The sequence below is a fragment of the Myotis davidii genome, unplaced genomic scaffold, assembly GCF_000327345.1.
Source record: "Myotis davidii unplaced genomic scaffold, ASM32734v1 scaffold604, whole genome shotgun sequence".
Classification (NCBI taxonomy): domain Eukaryota; kingdom Metazoa; phylum Chordata; class Mammalia; order Chiroptera; family Vespertilionidae; genus Myotis; species Myotis davidii.
In genome coordinates this window covers 1,026,610-1,046,242 of record NW_006294875.1, presented here as the reverse complement: position 1 = coordinate 1,046,242, position 19,633 = coordinate 1,026,610, and the positions used below count along the sequence as shown (strand labels likewise).

At 44.9% G+C, this 19,633-nt stretch overlaps 1 protein-coding gene across 4 annotated transcripts in view; it reads left to right on the top strand.

Annotated features, from left to right (window-relative positions):
- Positions 1 to 7,685, top strand: part of RAI2 (retinoic acid induced 2) — a 67,810-nt gene extending 60,125 nt beyond the window's left edge. For 2 of the 4 annotated variants that reach the window (XM_006769436.2, XM_006769437.2), the window contains exon 2: positions 5,692 to 7,685. In XM_006769436.2, coding sequence (XP_006769499.1) covers positions 5,716 to 7,305 — 1,590 coding nt within the window. In that variant the 5' untranslated portion in view covers positions 5,692 to 5,715 and the 3' untranslated portion in view covers positions 7,306 to 7,685. The remainder of the gene's footprint in view (positions 1 to 5,691) is intronic. The other 2 variants (XM_006769439.2, XM_006769438.2) reach the window with 2 other exon arrangements.
- The last annotated feature ends 11,948 nt before the right edge of the window (positions 7,686 to 19,633 follow it).

The window sequence follows — 19,633 nt, the reverse complement described above, 5'->3', positions numbered from 1 at the left end:
AAATGCTTTAGAGGGAAAAAATTACCTTGCTGTACAAAACCTACATGAGGCTTATTTTAGTGGAAGAGGAAAGCAGGCCACATCAACAGGCCATTGGGGTTGAAGGGAGCATCACCAGGAGCAGGGCCAGGGACCCAGGCCTTTCCAGAATTCCTATATTGAGATAGAGGCCAGAGGAGGAAACTTTGAAGCTCACACTGGGTCAGCTGATTTCTGGGGGTGGAATCTGTCCATGATAGCCCTTATCAGTAAGATGGCTTCCCTTGAGGCTGAGTTCACCTTTCCAGAGACCTCACTCCTGTAGTCCTAGGGTCCTCACAGGGCCCCCAAGAAGGCAATTGCCTCTGACTGAGCTGCTATGAGGTAACTAACCCCTGCCCACCATACCAAATACCCATTCCTAAAACATCTGTACAGGAGTACTTTCTGCTGTGGACTGGGAGCTTGTGGTCATCTTGATAGCTGCTTCTGTGGTGCAACTGCATTCAAATCACAAAATAAAATCAGTCCCCTCTCAGGAACATGATCTTTGAGAGAGATTCTCAACATGCCCCAGTGCCATTGTCCCAATTTCCACCTCAGAAACAGGTTTTGCCTGGGATAGTCTCAGGGACCCTACCGTGGATCAGTGGGGGTTCACAGTCACATTCTGAAGTTCCTTCAGTTTGAGTTTGTGCAGACATTTCAGGGGCCCATGAGATCATTTAGGATGTGGCTGAAGGCATTAAGAATGAGAGTATTAGGTTGTTTTTGTGTGTATGAGAGTGTGTGTGTGTGTGTGTGTGTGTGTGTGTGTGTGAATTAGAAAGTGTCAAATGCCCACAGTGAGAAAATAGATGGACTCTAGGACCTGGAAAATAGTTAATTTATCTGAGTGGTCAAGTGTTTTCACTTTTTAAATTAAGCCATAAATGAATCCTCATATAAAAATGTCCACTTATATGGAGGCCCATAGAGTGAAATGAGTGCTTTGTGCAATGCTCTGAAAGCAGCAGGCCTGAGAGGTAGGCATGGCTGGTGGAAATGTCTGGTGGGGCACAAAAGCAGGGTGGGTCACTGACTGAAGTTAGGTCTCAGGTCATCTTCTTCAGACTATAACTCCTTAGAAGGAAAGCAGCACACATGTGGCTTTGCTTGGTTCTTTTTCTGGGTATGTCAGAGAAACACAGGAACCCAGGATGAATTCATAAATACTCACCCCTGTCGGACTTCTTTCTGTCCACAAAGTGCTTTTGCATCCACTGTCTCCTTGGAGGCTTCTACTGGCTGGTGAAGGTAGGTGGCTGCCATGTTACCCTCCATGATTCCTGTGGGGCCTGGCCCTCTGCTCTTTCCACAATGAGTGTGGTGACATCTGTTTTCATTGGCCTCAGGGGAGTTTTAGTTAGCCTTTCAGGGCTGCAGTTTCTTCATCTATAAAAAGAGTCAGGAAGAGGATAGAAATGTAATCTTTAATGCCCCTTCCAGTCTTAAACTGCCATGATTCTATAAATGGTGGGCCTATAACAAGAGCCTGGGCATGAGAAGACCAATCTCAGAAGGGTATAGATATTCATTCATGCTCTCCTTCATTCTGAGCACCTGCTATTCACAGGTACAGATATAAAGATGAAGTTGTGAGACAGTTCTTTCCTCCTGAAGACACGAGTAAATAGGCAATCCCAGTATGAAGAGAAGGTCAGGACTAAACAAAGATAAGCCGGGGTTCTGTGGGAGCTCAGCGAGTTGGGGGATGTCTCAGAGGATAAGACCCCAAAGTCTAACAGGTGAGCAGGAGTTTTCTGGGTGATGGCAAAGGCCAAAGAGCACTCCAGACTGAGGGGCAGATCCTGGGATAATCCACCCCTGGCACACTTAGTTCTTTGTAATAGTAAGATGAGGGGTTTAGGTCTCTGAGCCCAACTGCTGCCCCAGACAGTCTTGCCCCAACTCCCCATCTGCCCTGGGCCCTGAGGCTTTTCCTCAGCATCTCCATCCAGGAGGCACGTGGCTTACACTGGTCTGCACCCAAGCCCTAGTCCCCAGCCCTCCCTCCCCAGCCAAGGGCCAAGAGGGTAAGAGTCTCCTGAAACCTGCAGATCCAGATTGCCCACTTCTCACTGCCATGCTGCCTTGTTAACCAACCTACCCCACACTCCTAGTGGTAATGGGCACAGGAGAATGGGTGGGTGACTTCCTTTAAATCCATTTGCCAACAATGTTTTAAAGCTCCAAATAAAATGTCCCCGGTAGCCTCTGAAGAAATCACTGCCTCCTTCTGCTTGAGCACTAGTTGGTGGCTCTTGAAACACTCCTTGATTTGACTAACTTCTCTGCGCACCCCACACCCCATCCTAATCAGCATGGAGGATAGGCCTTCTCATTCTCTCTAGTTATTATCTTACTTCGCGGCTCATCTGAGGGAGAGAGAGACTTCCCCTTTGAACCTGCATCCCAGAGCTGGTTGTTATTCTCAGGGCATGCTCTGCCCATACTGGGTGCACTCAGGCCCCCCCATCTGCTGTCCCCTAGTTAGGGTGCCTACTAGCAGGGTGAATGACAGGGCAGGAGGAGCAGAGAGAAAAGAGGTACCTGGTACCTGGTGGAGAGCTGGGACTCACTGCTGGAGGAAAGGCAATATCAGCAGGGGGTGGCTTTCTAGAGAAAGGGCTAGGGTGCTCTCAGGGCTTACATTGGCTGAATCATCGGACAGGTCCAAAGCTATCATGCGGAAGGAGGCGGAAGTGAGATTTTGTCCCTTTGCCTTAAGGTGCACACTGCTCACCCCCACTGCATTGTGCCCTGTCCTGCAACCCATCTGGCCTCAGCCCTGTTCAAAGAGACTTGAGGCCCTGGCAAGGGGGTCTGATGGCCTCCCTGGAACTCATGGATACTGACTTACCCTCCCACCCACATGACATCTGTCTCAGGAAGGCAGGGTGTGGTAGATGGGTAACTAGAAACAGGATGAGAAAATAGAGGCCTCCTAGCCATCCCATAACACAACCATAGCCTCTTTGGGCTGCACTCACTCTCCAGGGATAGGAACTCTGGGGATCCTTCAGCTCCTTCCCTGACAAAAGGGACTGAGGAGGTCCCTGGTAGAAAAAAGATGAGCAAATAGTTCAATGACTTTCTGGAAGGAACCTGGCCACTACTTTGAATAAATGTTATTCTCAAGCACTCTCTTGCACACACCTCTGCAGGGAACTGCACTTGGTGTTGAATGAGGAACTATAGGGGCCTCTCTGCCAAGAAACAAAATGCACGGAGGGGTGTTTGTGGCCCTCACAGCTTCCACAGGGAAAAGGAGCCTGGAATTGACCCTGAATTCTAATCGTCCTCACACTCTGAGCAGGAAGGTTCCAGGGAAGTTGCAGGCCTAGTACCACGGCTAGGCAGGGGGAGGAGTGACGTTTTGCAGGAAGAAATGAAAGCTGGCACCTAAGCTGAATGTGTGTTCCAGGAGCAGGGAAAGGAGGCATTGAGAAGTTGCTGTCTCTCCCTTGGTGGGGGGAGTGTTAAGGGAGGCAGAGAGGGAGGGAGGCCACCACATTTGGAAGGGTGGATAGGTACAGCCCATGATGACAAAAACAGTGTCACTGCTTGATTAATCCTAAGCCCACAGGAAACACAGGACATCACTTCTCTCAGTGACTTCCCTTGCAGCTCATTAGAAGCTACCCCAGATGGGTGGTCCTGGGTGCCTTCTCTGACTGCTGTCCTTGTCCTTGCCAACCCCACCCAGCTTCTCTTCAGCCTTTTCTAACCACTTCCTGAGAGTTCTGGCCAGTAAGAGGGATGGGGCAGACCCTACTGGAGGAGATCTTTGGTTCCCAGGGCCTTCGCAGGGCTGCTAGCGAGTAGCGCACAAAGCTTTGTTCTGCTGATGTTGCTGCCTCTTCTGGCATAATTTTGATGTCTTCTCATGCTAGCAAATCTCTGTCTAATCAAAGGCATGTGTCCACACTAGAATGTAATCTACTTGAAGGCAGGAACCTTGTCTGTCTGGCCCATGACAGCATTTCTAGCCCCCAGAAAGTATTGGTATGCAGTAAGCATTCAACAAATTAATTGGTTAGCTGAATGAATGAATGAATGAATGAATGCCTGCATGGAGCAATGGATGGATGGTGTATTGGAAATATGGTGCTTTTTGGACTGAATCAGGGAGAATTCCTCTCAGGAAAAACAGTCCCTGCAGCTTGGGGAAGGTCCCTCATCTTCCTGGGGACAGGCTGCCTCCCTACTCTGCCCCAAGTGCACTATTGGCCTGCATGCTGGGTCACCTTGTGGTTTCCAGAGGGCACTTTGCCCCTAAACAGTCAGGGTCTGGAGGCTTCCTGCCAAGGGCATCATCCACCAGTCTTTCTCCACAAAGTGATGCTTTGCATAGCATCCTTCCTCTTGCCTTCCCCTCTTCATGCTTCACAGAAACTCCTTGTTCTCTGCATGTGACACATTTGAATGATCTAGAAACATCACAGAGTTGTTCATTTGTTAAAGATGCTTCCTGTAGCAATATCTTGTTTGTTTATTTCCAATCCCATGGTGTGCTGGGCCACCTCTCTTACTGGTTTTTGAGGTTGTGCTGGTAACTTGGTGGTGAGCAAGGAAAGACTAGATGATCACAGGACTAAAGTCTATACAGTTCAGAGAGGTGAGGTCTAGAATCAGAGATGCAGAGTGAGACTGAGGATTATTGAATTATTATTGATCCCAACCAGACTCCAGAGCTGCACAGATCCTGGAGTTATACATGGTGCCTGCCTTCTCCATGGTAACCAGGCTAAATATGGAGGCGTTTCCATGGAGAGTCATTGGCAGCTGCAGCCCTGCTTCCTCCAGGAAGCACCTGTGCTGGGTTCTTTGGCCTCTCCAATGGCCAGTGCAATGGACATTAAGAGAGTGTATCTCACCTCTGAGGATGCTTGTTTCCAACAAGTGATTCATTTATCCAGCCCTAGAATCATCAATATCCCCTCCTTTTGACAGCTAGACTTTAGGAGAGGTCTCAGATCAAACAGATGGCAGCGAAAGTGACGTTGGACCCTATGAGCATTCATGCAAGTTTTGCATCTTCACTGGTGGAAATTATGAAGAAAGGGGATGTCACTGGTAGGAGGGAGATGCTGAGACAACTGTAATGACTCTCTTGTCTAAGCGCACTGCTCTTCCCCTTATCAAGCCTCTTTTGGAATAATTATTACTACAGAGTTTTGTTTTTAATTTTTTTTAAAAAAATCAATTACAGTTTTGGGATGGCCCTCTTCCATTTTCATAGAATATTCTAATGTGGTGGTTTTTTTTTTCTACTGCCTATTTGAGTTTGAACAAGTCACATCTCTGCATATCTTAACTGTCTGATATAGCAAAGTGGAATGACTCTTTGTGTCTGTTGAAGGCTAAACATATAAGCTGAGTATGATGGTTAAAATACTCTGTTTAACCCCACTTAGCAATTTAGTCATTACATCATCTCTGTTTATATCAAAACCCTCTGTTAAACTGGGGCTCTTCATGCACAGCTGATCACATGAGTGTGTTCGTATATATTAGGAAATGCCTATAACATGTATGTATACATAGAGAGATGAGGGTACTCCATGGTTAACTAAGACATGGAAACTTTTAAAAGATGTGAAGATAGCTCTTAGGGCAATTATAAATTGTCTCTGAAGGAAAATTCATATTGTGTGTTCTATGCTGCAGGTTGAGTGGCATCAAAGGTGAGTGATGGATGATATGCAGTCACAGAACCTCTCCATGGACATGACCAACTCCTCTCCTGCCTTGGCCAATAACAGACTGGAGAATGGTATGGCCCAGCTGATCACCACAGAGGCCTGGAACATCAACTCCACAGACCTGGTAAAGAAGGCGCTGGTGACGGTGCCGGCCCCATCCATTCTGAACCCCCCAGCTGAGTCCCAGAGCGGCATGGCTCTAAAAGTGGCGGCCACCGTGTTGCAGCCCCTGTGCCTTGGGGAGAGCCCAGTGGTGATGCCCATTCACATGCAGGTGGAGGGAAGCTCTGCACCTGAGCTCAACCCTAATGGCAATGCCACCTATGTTATGACCACACAGGGCCCTGTGCAGCTGCCCGTGGTACTGGAGCAGCATGTCTTTCAGCACCTCAACTCCCCTCTGGTCCTGCCACAGGAGGCCCCATGCTCCTCCAGTGCCATCCACAACAACCTCTTCCAGGCAGCCGAGGACCCCGAGGCCCAGCCCCAGCTCTTGGACTTGCGCATCCCCAGCCAGCCACAGGAGCCCACATTGCCATTTGAAGCTGTGCTCCAGAATTTGTTTCCCTCACAGAGCACTCTTGGCTCCCCACCCTGTCAGCCTCCTCCTGGATATGCCCCTGTGCCCCCCCAGCCCTTTAACTCCCCCTTGTCCCCCCTAGTCCCGCCAGCCACCCTCTTGGTGCCCTACCCTGTGATTGTCCCCTTGCCTGTACCCATCCCCATTCCCATCCCCATCCCAGTGCCTCAGAGTTCTGAGTCCAAGTTCAGCCCCAGTTTATCCAAGCCGCCATCTTCCTTTGGCCTACACCCCTTTAAAGGCACTCAGACCCCTCTGGAGAAGGAGGAACTGAAGCCCTTTGACATCCTCCAGCCCAAGGAGTATTTCCAGCTCAACCGCCACACAGTCATCAAGATGGGGAGTGAGAATGAGGCCCTGGATCTCTCCATGAAGTCAGTGCCCTGGCTCAAGGCTGGCACAGTCAGTCCCCCAATCTGCCAGGAGGATGCAGCCCTAGACCTGTCTCTGGCAACCCACCGGAAGTCTGAGCCTCCCCCTGAGACTCTGTATAATAGCAGCAGGTCAGTGGACAGCTCACGTCACAAGGTGCAGGAGAAACTGCACAGAGGCATGGAGATGCCCTTTGCCCCTGCCACACCCCACGAAGCCTCAGCCATGATGGATAGCCACCTGGGCAGCAGTGACACCACCCAGCCGTTCAGCCAGCCCAGCCAGTCCAACAGCGAGGTCAAGGCTGAAAATAACATTGAGATGGTGAGCAACTCCCAGGCGGCCAAGGTGATTGTCTCGGTGGAAGATGCCATGCCTACTATCTTCTGTGGCAAGATCAAAGGCCTCTCGGGCGTGTCGACCAAAAACTTCTCCTTCAAAAGAGAAGATTCCGTATTTCAGGGCTACGACATCAACAGTCAAGGAGAAGAGTCCATGGGAAACACAGAGCCCCTTAGGAAACCTGTCAAAAGCCGGAGCATAAAATTCAAGAAAATGAATTCCCAGGAAATACACATGCTCCCGATCAAAAAACAACGGCTGGCCACCTTTTTTCCAAGAAAGTAAATAATGTGTGTGTGTGTGTGTTTTTTAATTTGATGATTATAATATGGAGAAAGGTGCATTGGTTTTATAAAAAGGCATTTAAAACAAATTATCTTTGTTAATTATTTTGGGGGGTAATTCGGAAGCAGGAAGGCGAATTGGCTCTAGAGGCCCTGTAAGCTAGCATCATTTTATTTTTTTTTATTTTTGACTTTTCACAAATGAGTAAATAAGAGCAACCTATTTTTCAAGCAAATTGCACATTTTTTGCAGCTTTAATGGAATATTGGGTGAATCAGAAGGGTAAAAAAGCTATTTTCATTGCCACAAAGTGCTTTGATGATGTAATACCTAATAAAGGGTAGGCTGAATATTTCACAATAAATGTTTGTTTGCACTAATTGGTTACAGCATTCTATCATTTTTAAATTTTGCATTCCTTAACTGACATTGTTTGGCCTAAGCTGTTGCTTGTAAAGCACTACAAGTTCTCTGTGTTTAGAGACCTAAGCTCTTCAGGCATGTTGGGCAAAGGATGATTCTATTGGCCTATGCCTCCACACACAGAGGATTATGAATATGTATGACCTTGATCAAGTCACTTCCCCCTCTAGCTCCCAGTTTCTTCATTTGTAAAAATGTGGCAAAGGGTGTGGGGTTGGAGGAGTTGAGTTTCAAGTATCCAAGGCCACTTCCAGTTCACAGAGACCCTAGTGTGTAAAATTCTGTGTCTGAACTTTCTCTAAAAGGATGGTTTTTAGCTGGAAATGACCTTATTTTCAAGGGCAATAAAAGCATGTTTCTGAATGACCAAAAGTCTTGAAAATCAAACATATTACTGAAGGCCACTCAGAAAGAGAGGAAAATTTATTGCTGGTGGATGTGGAGATGTCTTACCAGTACAGTATTCCGGGCCCTAGGTAGATATTTGGGAGTAGGGTCTGAGAGGGAAGAGAAAGTCATTTCTTATTAGTTTAGCACAGTGGTTCTCATTTGGGGGTGGTCATGGCCCCCAGGGAACATCTGGCAATGCCTAAAGATACTTAGGGTTGTCACAGCTGGAGAAGAAGGTGCTGCTGGCACCTGGTGGGTAGCATCCCACAACACACAGGACAGCACCCACCAGAGAGAGCGATTCAGCCCAAATGTCACTGGTGCCATGGCCGAGAACCCCTGTTTATGCCATTTCTTGATAGGTAGAAGTGATGCACCTGGAAGGTGCATTCTGCTCTCCTTGGACAGCCTAAAGCCAACCACACAAGTGAAGAACTGTGAGTGTGCATTTCAAACAGACTTACTAGGTGCCACCTCACAGTTGTGTCTGGAATTGTGCTGGCAAGAGACTGATCATGGCATGCCTTCTGTTAAACTTAAAGTTCTTTCTTTCACTTTTTGCAATTAGTATGTATCCAGCTGTTACTGTGAACACAAACAGGAGGAAAAGCAGTAGCAAGGCTGTTCTTTTATTACCTGGCCCTCTGTGTGTAAGATTACAGCTTTAGCTGGTCCTGTACCATACACCAAAAAATGGCTTTTCTTTTTCCTGCTCTTTTCCTGTGTTGTTAAATTTTCTTTTTCCAAGTGGAACATGATGATAAATAATGAAATAGCTGTTTTTATCAGGCTAACTAGTCGGTTCTTTTGCCCTAGCCAGACTCCATCCTTTCAGCTTATACATGGTGCAGTCTTTTTCCATTTTCACTCCCATTGTGGATTTCCTGAGTATGGCATATGTATTCTAGTTTCAAATACAACTGACATAAATGTGTCTAGGGACTAGCATTTCCCATCCACCTGAGATCTGTTCTCACCATGTTTGTGGTTGTTTCTGCTGCCTCCCACAGCATCAGGCAGTTGTTCTACACCAGCCAGCAGGGTACTCCAACTTCACAGAATACTGGCAAGAGCTGCTTCTTCTCCATCTTCAAGGAAACAGAATTCTCAATTTTCCATTTAGAAGCAAGTGCTTAAAGCTGAGTGACATACAGGTGGAAAAGAAGGCATTGGTAGGCTGTAATTACATTATAAAACCTCAAGCCACAGGTTTCTCTTTGTTGTGTCTGGCAATGTCCTTTTCTCTTCAGATGTCAGCTCCAGTTGGGTGATAAATGTGGGCTCCACAGCCAACCCTTGGTGTTGAGCCACTGTGAGCTATCCTTCAGCCCTAGGATAGGTACCTGCAACAGGTCTCCCCACCCACTCCAGCTAACCTCATCCATGAGCCTTGCCATTTACCTCTGGGAGCTTCTTGGAGAGAGGCTGTTGTGGTGTTGCACTGGGATACTTGCCCATTGAGACCTGTGAAGGCTACACCTAGAGTATTGTATTGGGACCAGGGTTGTACTGGGGCAGTATATCTTCTGCTTGCTCTCCTTCCCAGCCTTCGCTGGAGACGAGTCCACTTGACTACGTGCATGTCAGGGAATCAAGAGGAGGGCAAAGTCTTGCTGTGGCCAGAGTGAGCCTCGCATTCCCTGATGGTTCAATGCCTTGCTTCTACTCCAGTCAGAAGTTTGCAGCCTTTCACACAAACAAGTAAGAACCATCAGCCTGGAACCATGGTGCCTAGTCTGAGGCACGTGATCCCCACAGGGCTCACAGAGTGGGCTACTGGCAAACTCTCAGGCCCCATCATTTTTTGGCTTGAGACAGGCAGGTATGGTGATCTTTATGTCTCCAACCCTCACAACTGTCTCTAGCTAACCCACTTACAGGCTTCTGTCATACAGGATTTCCATCAAGCTTTATCTCATGACCTAATAATTTCTCATTTATACACACACACACACACACACACACACACACACACACACACACACACAATGTTTAGGCCAACTAACCTAAAGAACAGCTTTTCAGAGTTGTTTAAAAAAAGAGGATTAGTCCCCAGGGATGTTGATATTTGCTATTTGCTCAGACTTGTCAAGATGGCTTCAGCTGGCTTCAGTTCAGAAATGATAAAAAATTGGAACAAGTTACAAAGATCCATATTTGTGGGTACTGATCTTGCTGATAAAGTAAAAACTAGTTGATTTGGAGGAAAAAAAGATTTAGAGATGATACAGTTAATGTCTCAACCAAGGAAGTCCTTGAGAGTGAGTTGAAAATTCTAAAGTGTGGTCAAAAATTTGTTTATATTTGAAGGCAAAACTCTCGTACTTTAAGCATGAAAAAGTACGTTCTCAATGGTGAAAACTCCAAACAAAAGGAAGGAAGGAAGAAAGGAAGGAAAAAAGGAAGGAAGGAAGGAAGGAAGGAAGGAAGGAAGGAAGGAAGGAAGGAAGGAAAGGAGAGAGAAAGGTAGCCAGCTACTGACAGAGCATGTCAATATAATCATGAATAATCATAAATAGCAAATTAATTTTAAAAAACAAGAAAAGATTTAGAGTCCATTTTAGAAGTGAAGAAATTGAGTCTCAGAAGAGTTTTCTGCTTTCAGTTTTTAAGCATCAACAACTCAAAAGTATGCACTTTGTGATGATTCTTAAATATTGGGTTTGAAGCCCAATGAACCCACAGGAATTTGGATCCTTTGGGGGCAAAAGCCAGTATAAATTAGTGAAGAGTCTGAATTACAGATATTTTTCAATTATTTTCAAGGCAATCCCAGTTAACTGGAATGCCCAGGGCACTTGGCACAATGATAAAGGGAGATTTTGAGCTGAAGGGTGAGGATGCCAAGCCTCTCTAAAAGCCACACGCAAAAGCTGCTAAGCTAAAAACTTGAACAGCAGGGAAAAAAGCATTAGAGGTCATTAAGGCCAAATTTACTCCTCATTAAATAAAAAAGGCAATTTTCCAGAGCAGCTCACTATCACCAGGTCAAATAACTGACCTCCCACATCAACGAAACAAAATAGGGTGTATTTGAGGTCCTTAGGGTGCCACTTTAATAAATTGGTATTTTATTTTAATTAACATATTGGTTGATTTTATAGCAACTAGTATATAAGAGTGCTTGAAACAACTAGTTCCAAAATATTGCAAATAATTCATCTGCAACTGTTATTAAACCAGGGGATTTCTAAATAAAGTAAGATTTTAACTATGCCCTGCTGAAATTATGAATAAGTTCAAGGTAAAGGAAATGAACCATTAAGGTTTACTATATATTCCCAACTTGTAGGTTATTTTCTACCCAACTATTTTAATCTCTATATACATTCAAATAAAAATATAGGCTCACTCTGCTGATAAAGATGATAAAAGATACTGTCTTCCTTCTGCTAAATATTTCTTAAATATAAGGTTTGATAACCAAGTTTATTAGTAAGAATGTAATGAACACTTTACATTGATAGCACCATACTGTCAGTCCCAAATAGAATTAGGAAATTCGGTTTTACTTATAATTGCTTCAGATAAGGAACTTGAAGAGTTTCGTTTTCAATGTAGAAATTTTCATTAGCATACATTTCAAGTCATACTAAGAAACACTGCAATGAACAGACAAAATTCTTTGAGAGCAGGGACTGAATCTTAATTCTTTATCTCAAAGTTTCTCCACCTCTGCACTACTGACATTTGGGACTGAATGAGTCTCTGTTGAAGGGCACTGTCCTGTGCACTGTAGGATGTTTAGCAGCATCTCTGACTGGTAACACCCTTCCCCCTGCCCAATTGTGAACAAAGATGTCTCCAGACCTTGCCAACAGTCCCCTGGAGGGCAAAATCACCCCTGGTTAAGAACCACTGCTTTATCTCTAGGGTCTCTCTTATAACTGGCACACAGCAGGAGCTCAACATTCTTTAAAGAAGAATTTATCAAATAATCAGGGAGATATCTGTAGCTGTGGGCTCTGATGCCCCTGACATATTTTCTGGTTTACTACCATGAGGCTGATATGATCAGGAAAATTTTATTTACAACCTCTATTAATTGATCCAAAAGGTCATCACTCATCTAGCATGTAACAGGGCTCTCTAGAAGCTTCTCCCTAGTAAACGGGGTTCAGCTGGTCAATACATCACAGAAAGGTTGGGCACTCAGTCAGTTCTGAAGGGATGCCTGATTATTTTACCAACACTGTGAAACTGGAAGAACCCATTATTCAAAACTCACCCTGTGATGACCATTCATCAGTCTTATTTCCTAGGGTGGCATAACCCAGGAATTTACAAACATCGCAAGGAAGTTGGGTGTGTTTTTCCCCCTCATGTTTTACCTAAATCCTCTTGCTGTAATCAAGCCCAGTTTTTTGTTTGTCCTTAATAGAAACATAGGCCAAATATCATCCTTTTAGTAGTTCCCTATTTTAAACACCAGATCTTTCCGCAGCCTCCTTCCCTAGGACTCAAGTCCCATCTCTTTTCATGCCCTGTGAGCTACTACTTTATAATCCTCTTGTCATCTTGGTTGATCTTTCCCCAATTTCTCGATTTACTTTGTAGAGTCAAGAACCCCAGGTAGGTGATGATAATGTTCTAAAATTGATTGTGGTGATGGTTGTACAACTCTGTGGATATACTAAAAAACATTGAATTGTACACTTTACATGGGTGAATTGTATATGTGAATTATATGTCAATAAAGCTGTTACCTTTGTAAAAATAATAAAAGAACCCCAGATAGAAATTGAGAACTGATTGTGGGTTCCAGCAAAGCCTGTTGGAACTAAATAGTTACTTCCCATCTTTCATCAGTTATATATCTGTTAGTATATCCCATTGTGTCCCACCATCTTTGATTAGTTCTATGCCTGTTAATACATCCTCACTTCCCTTTGGACCCCACCTATCTGACTTTCCCAGGTTTCTCTTTATGGTCCAAACTTTGCTTGGAACATAATCCCCCATGTCTCATTTCTTAGAATCTGGAATTTCTTCCTCTCAGTGGTTTGCCCTGAACAGGCCTTCCCAGGCCTACAGTTTGGTCCTCACCATTTCTCTACTAAGATTAAATTATATTTGGCCATAATAGACCTCTTAATTCAAACAAAATCACATGAACAACCAGTGTATAAAAAAATCACAGAACAGAAACTGCTCTGGTCTGACTTCCCCCTCATCCTACAGGGCTTTTACCCATGGTTGTCCATAGTTACTGCACAATGGTGGCACCGTACATGCTCTAGCAATGCAGCTTTTGCCGTTCCACTCAATACCTCCCTCAGGACTCTGATATCAGGGTGGCGTGCCTTCTACTATTTCATCATACATCTTATCCAGGTGTAGAAGGGGCATTCAGGACACATATTATCTAATAACCTCTGAACTCAGAATTAGGTGAGCAGGTTCCCAACCATCATTCCATCCTCCAGAATGGGAGCTGTGTCCAAGGGCAAAGAAACAGTCAAGGATCCAAATACTATCCTCACTAAACAAAACTCAGCTCCTGATTACAGGATGTCAGCAGGTATCAGTCCTCGAGGTGGCCAAAATGGCAGTGGAGACTATTGAAATGCTCTGGGGAATTCAGTCTTCCTGGAGGCAAATGTTAACAGTTTGTTGTTGTTGTTGTTGTTGTTGTTAAGAAATGATGTTTTTAATGCAGCTTTATGATTTCAAGTATAATAATGGAAACCAGATAATAAGGTAGGTCTTGTTTGGCAGAAGTCTTTGGCTAAATGGTGGTAACACAGGGATAATATGTAAAGAGGGCATCAACTGTTTATAAGTGAATGGGTGCTCCAAGGGTATTTGAGACTGGATATTTTCTTTGTGTGGCTGGGGAATGTGACTTGGCAGGCAGTTGGAGGGCCACAGTAATTCTTTAAGCTCTGAGACCTTTTATTGCACTTGTTTTCAATTGGATGTTTTCAAAATGCATTAACCATCTCAGCAGAGAATACCTTTCCTTGAGTCTGTCATTACTACAGCATTAGTGGCTACCCTGGCCTGGAATGACATGATGCCCTACAGGCTGTCAAGGGAAGCGGGCGCTGTTTGTCTCTAGCTGGTGGTGTTGGGTCTCCTGTCCCCAGTGCCCACTCCATACTGGTGCTTCTCTTCTTTTTCATTTTTTAAAAAATTTCTTCCCATTGTGTCCCTTTCCAGTTTCCATAACAGCAGTACCTACCTGGACAGCCATTGCTGACCAACTGGCTCTCATCCATAGCATAACACAGAGCATTAAATGGCACCCACTCCCCTGACAAGTGCCTCCTCACCACCCTGCAGGGCTCAACTCCAGTGCCACCTCTAGGAAGATCCTCCACAGCTCCTTTCCTCCATAGGCTTCTCTGTGTCCCATTGCAGCGTAGTGATGCTGCTAGGAAAGGTTTCTCCCATCTTATTGAGGGAGTCTCCAGAGCTTTGGCTGTAAGCTCCCTGAGACAGACTCCTGCAGAAGTGATTGCTGTGTCCTCAGCTTTTGGCCTACAGTGCAGAGTAACTGGAAAAGCAACAACAATTGCTTATTGGATTGAAGCACAGAGTCTTTTCTTTATTTTCATATATCACTTCTTGGCTATACTGGCCCTTACCCTGGACTCAGCCACTGTCAGGCCCTTCTGCCTTGGATCTCTTCCAGATGCTGGTCAAGGGTCATTTGTGTAAGAACCAGATGGATAGGACAATGTTTTTGTTTTTCTTCAACAATATTTACATTATTATTATGTTGTGTTTTTAATTCTCACCTGAGGATATATTATTTTCATTGCTTTTTCTGAGAAGGAGGAAGGAAAGGAGGGAGGAAGAGAGAGGAAGAGAGAGAGAGAGAGAGAGGGAGAGAGAGAAAGAGAGAGAGACCTTGATACAAAAGAGACACATCGACTGGTTGCCTCCTGCATGCACCCTGACTGGGGACAATGAGTGAACCCAAAATCCAGGCATATGCCCTTGACCTGGAATCAAACCCGAGACCCTTTGGTGCATGGGCCAATGCTCTAACCACTGGGGAACAGGCCAGGGCAGGGCAGTGTTTTAGACATTTCACTTACAGCCCACCTGTCCTATTCATTTACTTAGACCCTTTCATTGTTGTTATCATGAAGTTAAAAATTCAGCAGAGCCCATTTGAGCCATTGCAAATTTCTAAATTAATGAAGTTTTAATTAATGTTTTACTGCAGCTCCTTTCTTTCTTCCTCCCTCTCGTTTTCTTTTTTGAAAACTTCCAGAAGTGCTACTTCTGTTTAATTTTACAAGTGGCAATCTTTACCCAGGGAGCAATGGTTGCCTTTTAGGCCTCATCTTCCTGACCTCTTGGAGGTGTGGGGTGCTGTCCCCTTTCTCCCTCTTTAGCTCTCCTGGCTCATCTCTCTGCATTCTTGTCTCTCTCATCACCTCTTCCTTTTGTGCTTCTGTCTCTTTCTCTCTCCATAGCAGACATTGCCTCAGGCCCACAGTTCTCATTCCATGTGCTCTACTACAGTGATCTCATCAGCTGTCCTAGTTGTTTCCAATATCTTTATTATGTTTATTCCTCTCTATCTTCCAGCCCTCATTCTGTCCCCTTCCTCTTTCTCTTCAGACTCAAGGTCCAACCTGCAATCTTCACTGGGTGGTCTGGTTAGGTACTTCAGACTCATAATCCCCAAAACTGAACTCAGCATCACCCTTCCTCAACTCTGCACTAGATCCAGCCATCTGGTACATTCTCTACCATACCTTCTTCTAGGTTTCCCAAGCAAGAAGTATAGAACTGACTTCTCCCTCACTTTCCTCTCCCATATCCCCTGTCTTGATGACTTTACCTCCTTGATATTCCTGAAATCTATCATTCCTTTCCCCTACACTTACTGCTCTTGACCCAACCCATATTATCCCCTGTCTAGACTTTTAAAATAACCTCCAAATTGGGTGGGCACCACGCCTTCATTTTAACACCCTTTCCCCCCAAATCTGCATTTTATACTTACACCAGAATAATTTTGATAAAAGCCAAGTCTTACCATGTCATTCTGCTGCATAAAAGATTTTGGTGTTATTATATACCATATGCTGCAGAGGCCTTCCAGATCAGGCCTCTGAGATCAGGCACCAGACCAGCCCATGGCTGTAACCCTGTTTTACCCCCACATGTAAGCTCTAGGAATACAGAAGGTTAATAGTTGCCAACACAAGCTTTTGTGGTTCCACCATTGAGTGCTCCTCCTCACCTTCTTACTCTGGGTAATCCTTTATGATTTAGCTCAAAACAATACCTGCTCCAAAAAGCTCTCCATGACTGTTCCAGCATAAGCTAAAAGCCATCTCCTGCACTCCAGTGATGACATGTGTATATTTGTATCATTCAACATTCAACTGGAAGAATGTTTCTCTCCACCCCACTATACCAATAGGGCCAATGGTCAAAGCCTTTGTATTTCACATGCCTAGCATAGTGGTTGGCATTTACAAGGCCCTTAATAAATGTGTGTGGACTAAACTGAGCCCACCAGGAAAGTACAAGTATGTCCCTCTTAGCCAGACCGGCACAGCACATGGAAATCCAGACACACAAACAAAAACTGGAATTTATAATTCATTTTGCAAAAACAGATGTGCTGATTGGTTCTTTTAAGTCGTGGTTCACTATACTTCAAAACAAGATGGATTCTTAAAAGTGGGTTCTGCATTCATATAAATATACTTAGAACATAAAGCAAGCAATAGTCAAAATTTAATCAGTGGTATACAAAGAATATTTTTGCATATACCTCCTCAGAGTTTGTGGATTTATTTATAACGTACATGCATGGATTACAAATACATGATGATAAAATATGTGTAAAAATCAAAATTTTAAAAGAATGAAACAAATATAAAAAGGTTCAATATTTTATTTCTGTGCCTCAGTTCATCATCTTATATACCTCACTGGGTTATAATGAAACAAGGATATTCTAACTCTTTCAACCTATAGAATGAACCTTTAAATTCTCCTATAGATCCAGGTATCCTTCTGTCTTGAAGTGTGGAAAATACTTAAGCACAAGACATTTCTTTGTCAGAACTAGGAACAGTGTGTATCACTGCACCTAAGTGAGTAGGGAACCTGGGTAGAAGTTAGGGAGTTATTGGCTTTGGAGCTACAGAGTCTGGGTCACTTCCTACCTCCACTCTTTTCTAGCTGTGCAACTTTGGGCATCACTTAACCTCTCTTCCACATTTCTTCATCTGTAAAATGAGAGTAATAAAATATCTGAGTTAGCACATTTGAATTAATAAGGACAGAATGCTCAATAAATTACTTTGCATTATGCTTTGTTTACAAATAGTAATAGAGAGCAAGGCTAACAAAAGTCATGGAAACTTCTGATTTTTACAAAACATTTAATTTGAGCTAGCATATTTTCAGAGTCCATTTGTTCCACAAAAGTGTGTTTCTAGCCAGGCACTTTCATGCCTTCCTCCAAACTACTGACTAATAGTTGAAGCAACGTAAAGGTCATCTCATGTTCCTTTCTTTTGGCCTGACAGAAGGGTTCATCATTTGCCCATCAGCAAGAAAATGGACTAGTTAGAAAAGGAGAAAGAGAAAGACTGGATTAAAAAAAAAACAAAAAACCTCAAGGCAAGATTGGCCATGGACCCAAAGTGGTGCCTCTTCTTAAACTTCACTCTGCTCTCAGAAGGAACCAGAGACAAGCATATCCAGAGGCCATTGCTCAGCAAGCAGCCCATTGAAGGCCATGCCCCAGGGGCAGCTCTGTAGTGACGTCATGGGAATGTACAGCACCAGAAGCCTGCAACTTGGTGAGCAGGGCAAGTGGGCTTTCCTCACAGGTAAACATATAGACCTGAATTTCTTTCATCAAATTCATCTTATAAATATCTGATGTCTGAGAGCAAATAAGCCTTTATTTGAATTAGAAACATAACTTCATTTTTCCAGAAAGAGCAGAAGTTTCTTCTTTCAATGACAGCTTTCTTAAGTACCCTTCAAACATGATCTAGAATGTGAGCAACCTCTCAGGAACACTACTACTAGATAAATCGGGGCCAATTGTATTTTAAATAAGTACAGAAAAGGTTTGTGAGGTTAACATAGAAAAGGAATCCTTTGTTCATCTCTCTTAAGAGCTGCTAACCTCTCCACCCTATACCCAATCCCCCTGAGCTGGGGGGACAGAGCCCTCTGCTGGCAGCCACAGGGACAACCTCAGGGCATCCCTGTACATAGTGGTCCTGACCCTGGCATCTGGCTGGAGACCTTGGTCTCTGTTGAAAGCTAGACTGTGAGCATTACAGACCACCCTCTCTCCCTCTTTAGCTCTCCTGGCTCATCTCTCTGCATACATCTTGGGAAAGATCCAGATTGAAAATCCTCAAGGGCCCAAGTTTTCAGAAAGGAGCTTCCTTGCCCTTTAGTAACAGAAAACTGTGTTCCAGCAAAGCCTGCAAGAGAGGCTTGGGGCCCAGGCCTTTCCAGCTTCCCTCACAGGCTAAGATACAAGCTGGGGGGACGCCACACGCTGCAGTGCATGCTGCTGAAGCCACAACCTCAGTTCTGAGGAGGGAGAAAAATAGAGCAGGAAAAGGTTGGTTGGGTTCTTGGAGTGGAACAGAGGGAAAGACAGAAGGTTCGGTCCCCAAGTAGCTGGAAGAGGAGTGGCAGGCAGGCTGGGGAGCACAGAATCCAGCCACTGACCTCAAGGGAGGGAAGGCAAGGGGCCCAGCTGTGTTAGCACTAGCATTGGTCACTCTTCTAGATGCCTGTTCTCCACCCAGGCTGCACCTGGAATCATCAGGGAAGCTGTGAGAACTCCTGGTACTCAGGATGGGGCCCCAAAGAGTCCCATGTCACTGGACACTGGATGGGGGGGAGGGGGGAGAGGGGATGCGGTGCTGACTTAAAAAGTTCCAGAGGATTCTCACCAGCATCAGGCTGAGGTGTATTATTCTGTATGCCATGCGGGGTCGGTCACAGGATGGTCATACTTCATTCTCACATCACCTGAGCAGGTTCATGTTACTGAGCTGGTTTATGTGCAGCAGAAGCGAGCAGGCGGAGCCTACAGTGCAGGCATGCAAAGCATGTGAAGTGACTTTAATGCAACCTTTAGCACTGCCATCCACCACCCACCAGACAAAGGATGGGCACAACCTTCTCACAGAACAACATGGACCCTTACTGCATGTTGCACATTCTAATGGTTCATGTTCAACTCCATTAAATGTACCGAAACCCAGGGGTTGGATTTCACAGGGCACTGCTAATCACCAGTGCCCATATAAAATTCTGGGGCCTGCAGAATCCAGGAGTGAAGCCCTGCACTAAGACCTGTGTTCTTGCTGCCCTCACACACCCAGAAATCACAATGAACTTTTTGGTTCAATGCCTTAGAACACTTCTCAGGGGAGGGGCTGAGAACACAGGAGCAAGTTTGAGGAATACGTTTTCTTTTTAAGACAGGGAAAGCCCAGAAGAAGTAGCATCCTAGGGGTTGTTGAGACTGGATCCAGGGGTTCATTATCACCCAGAG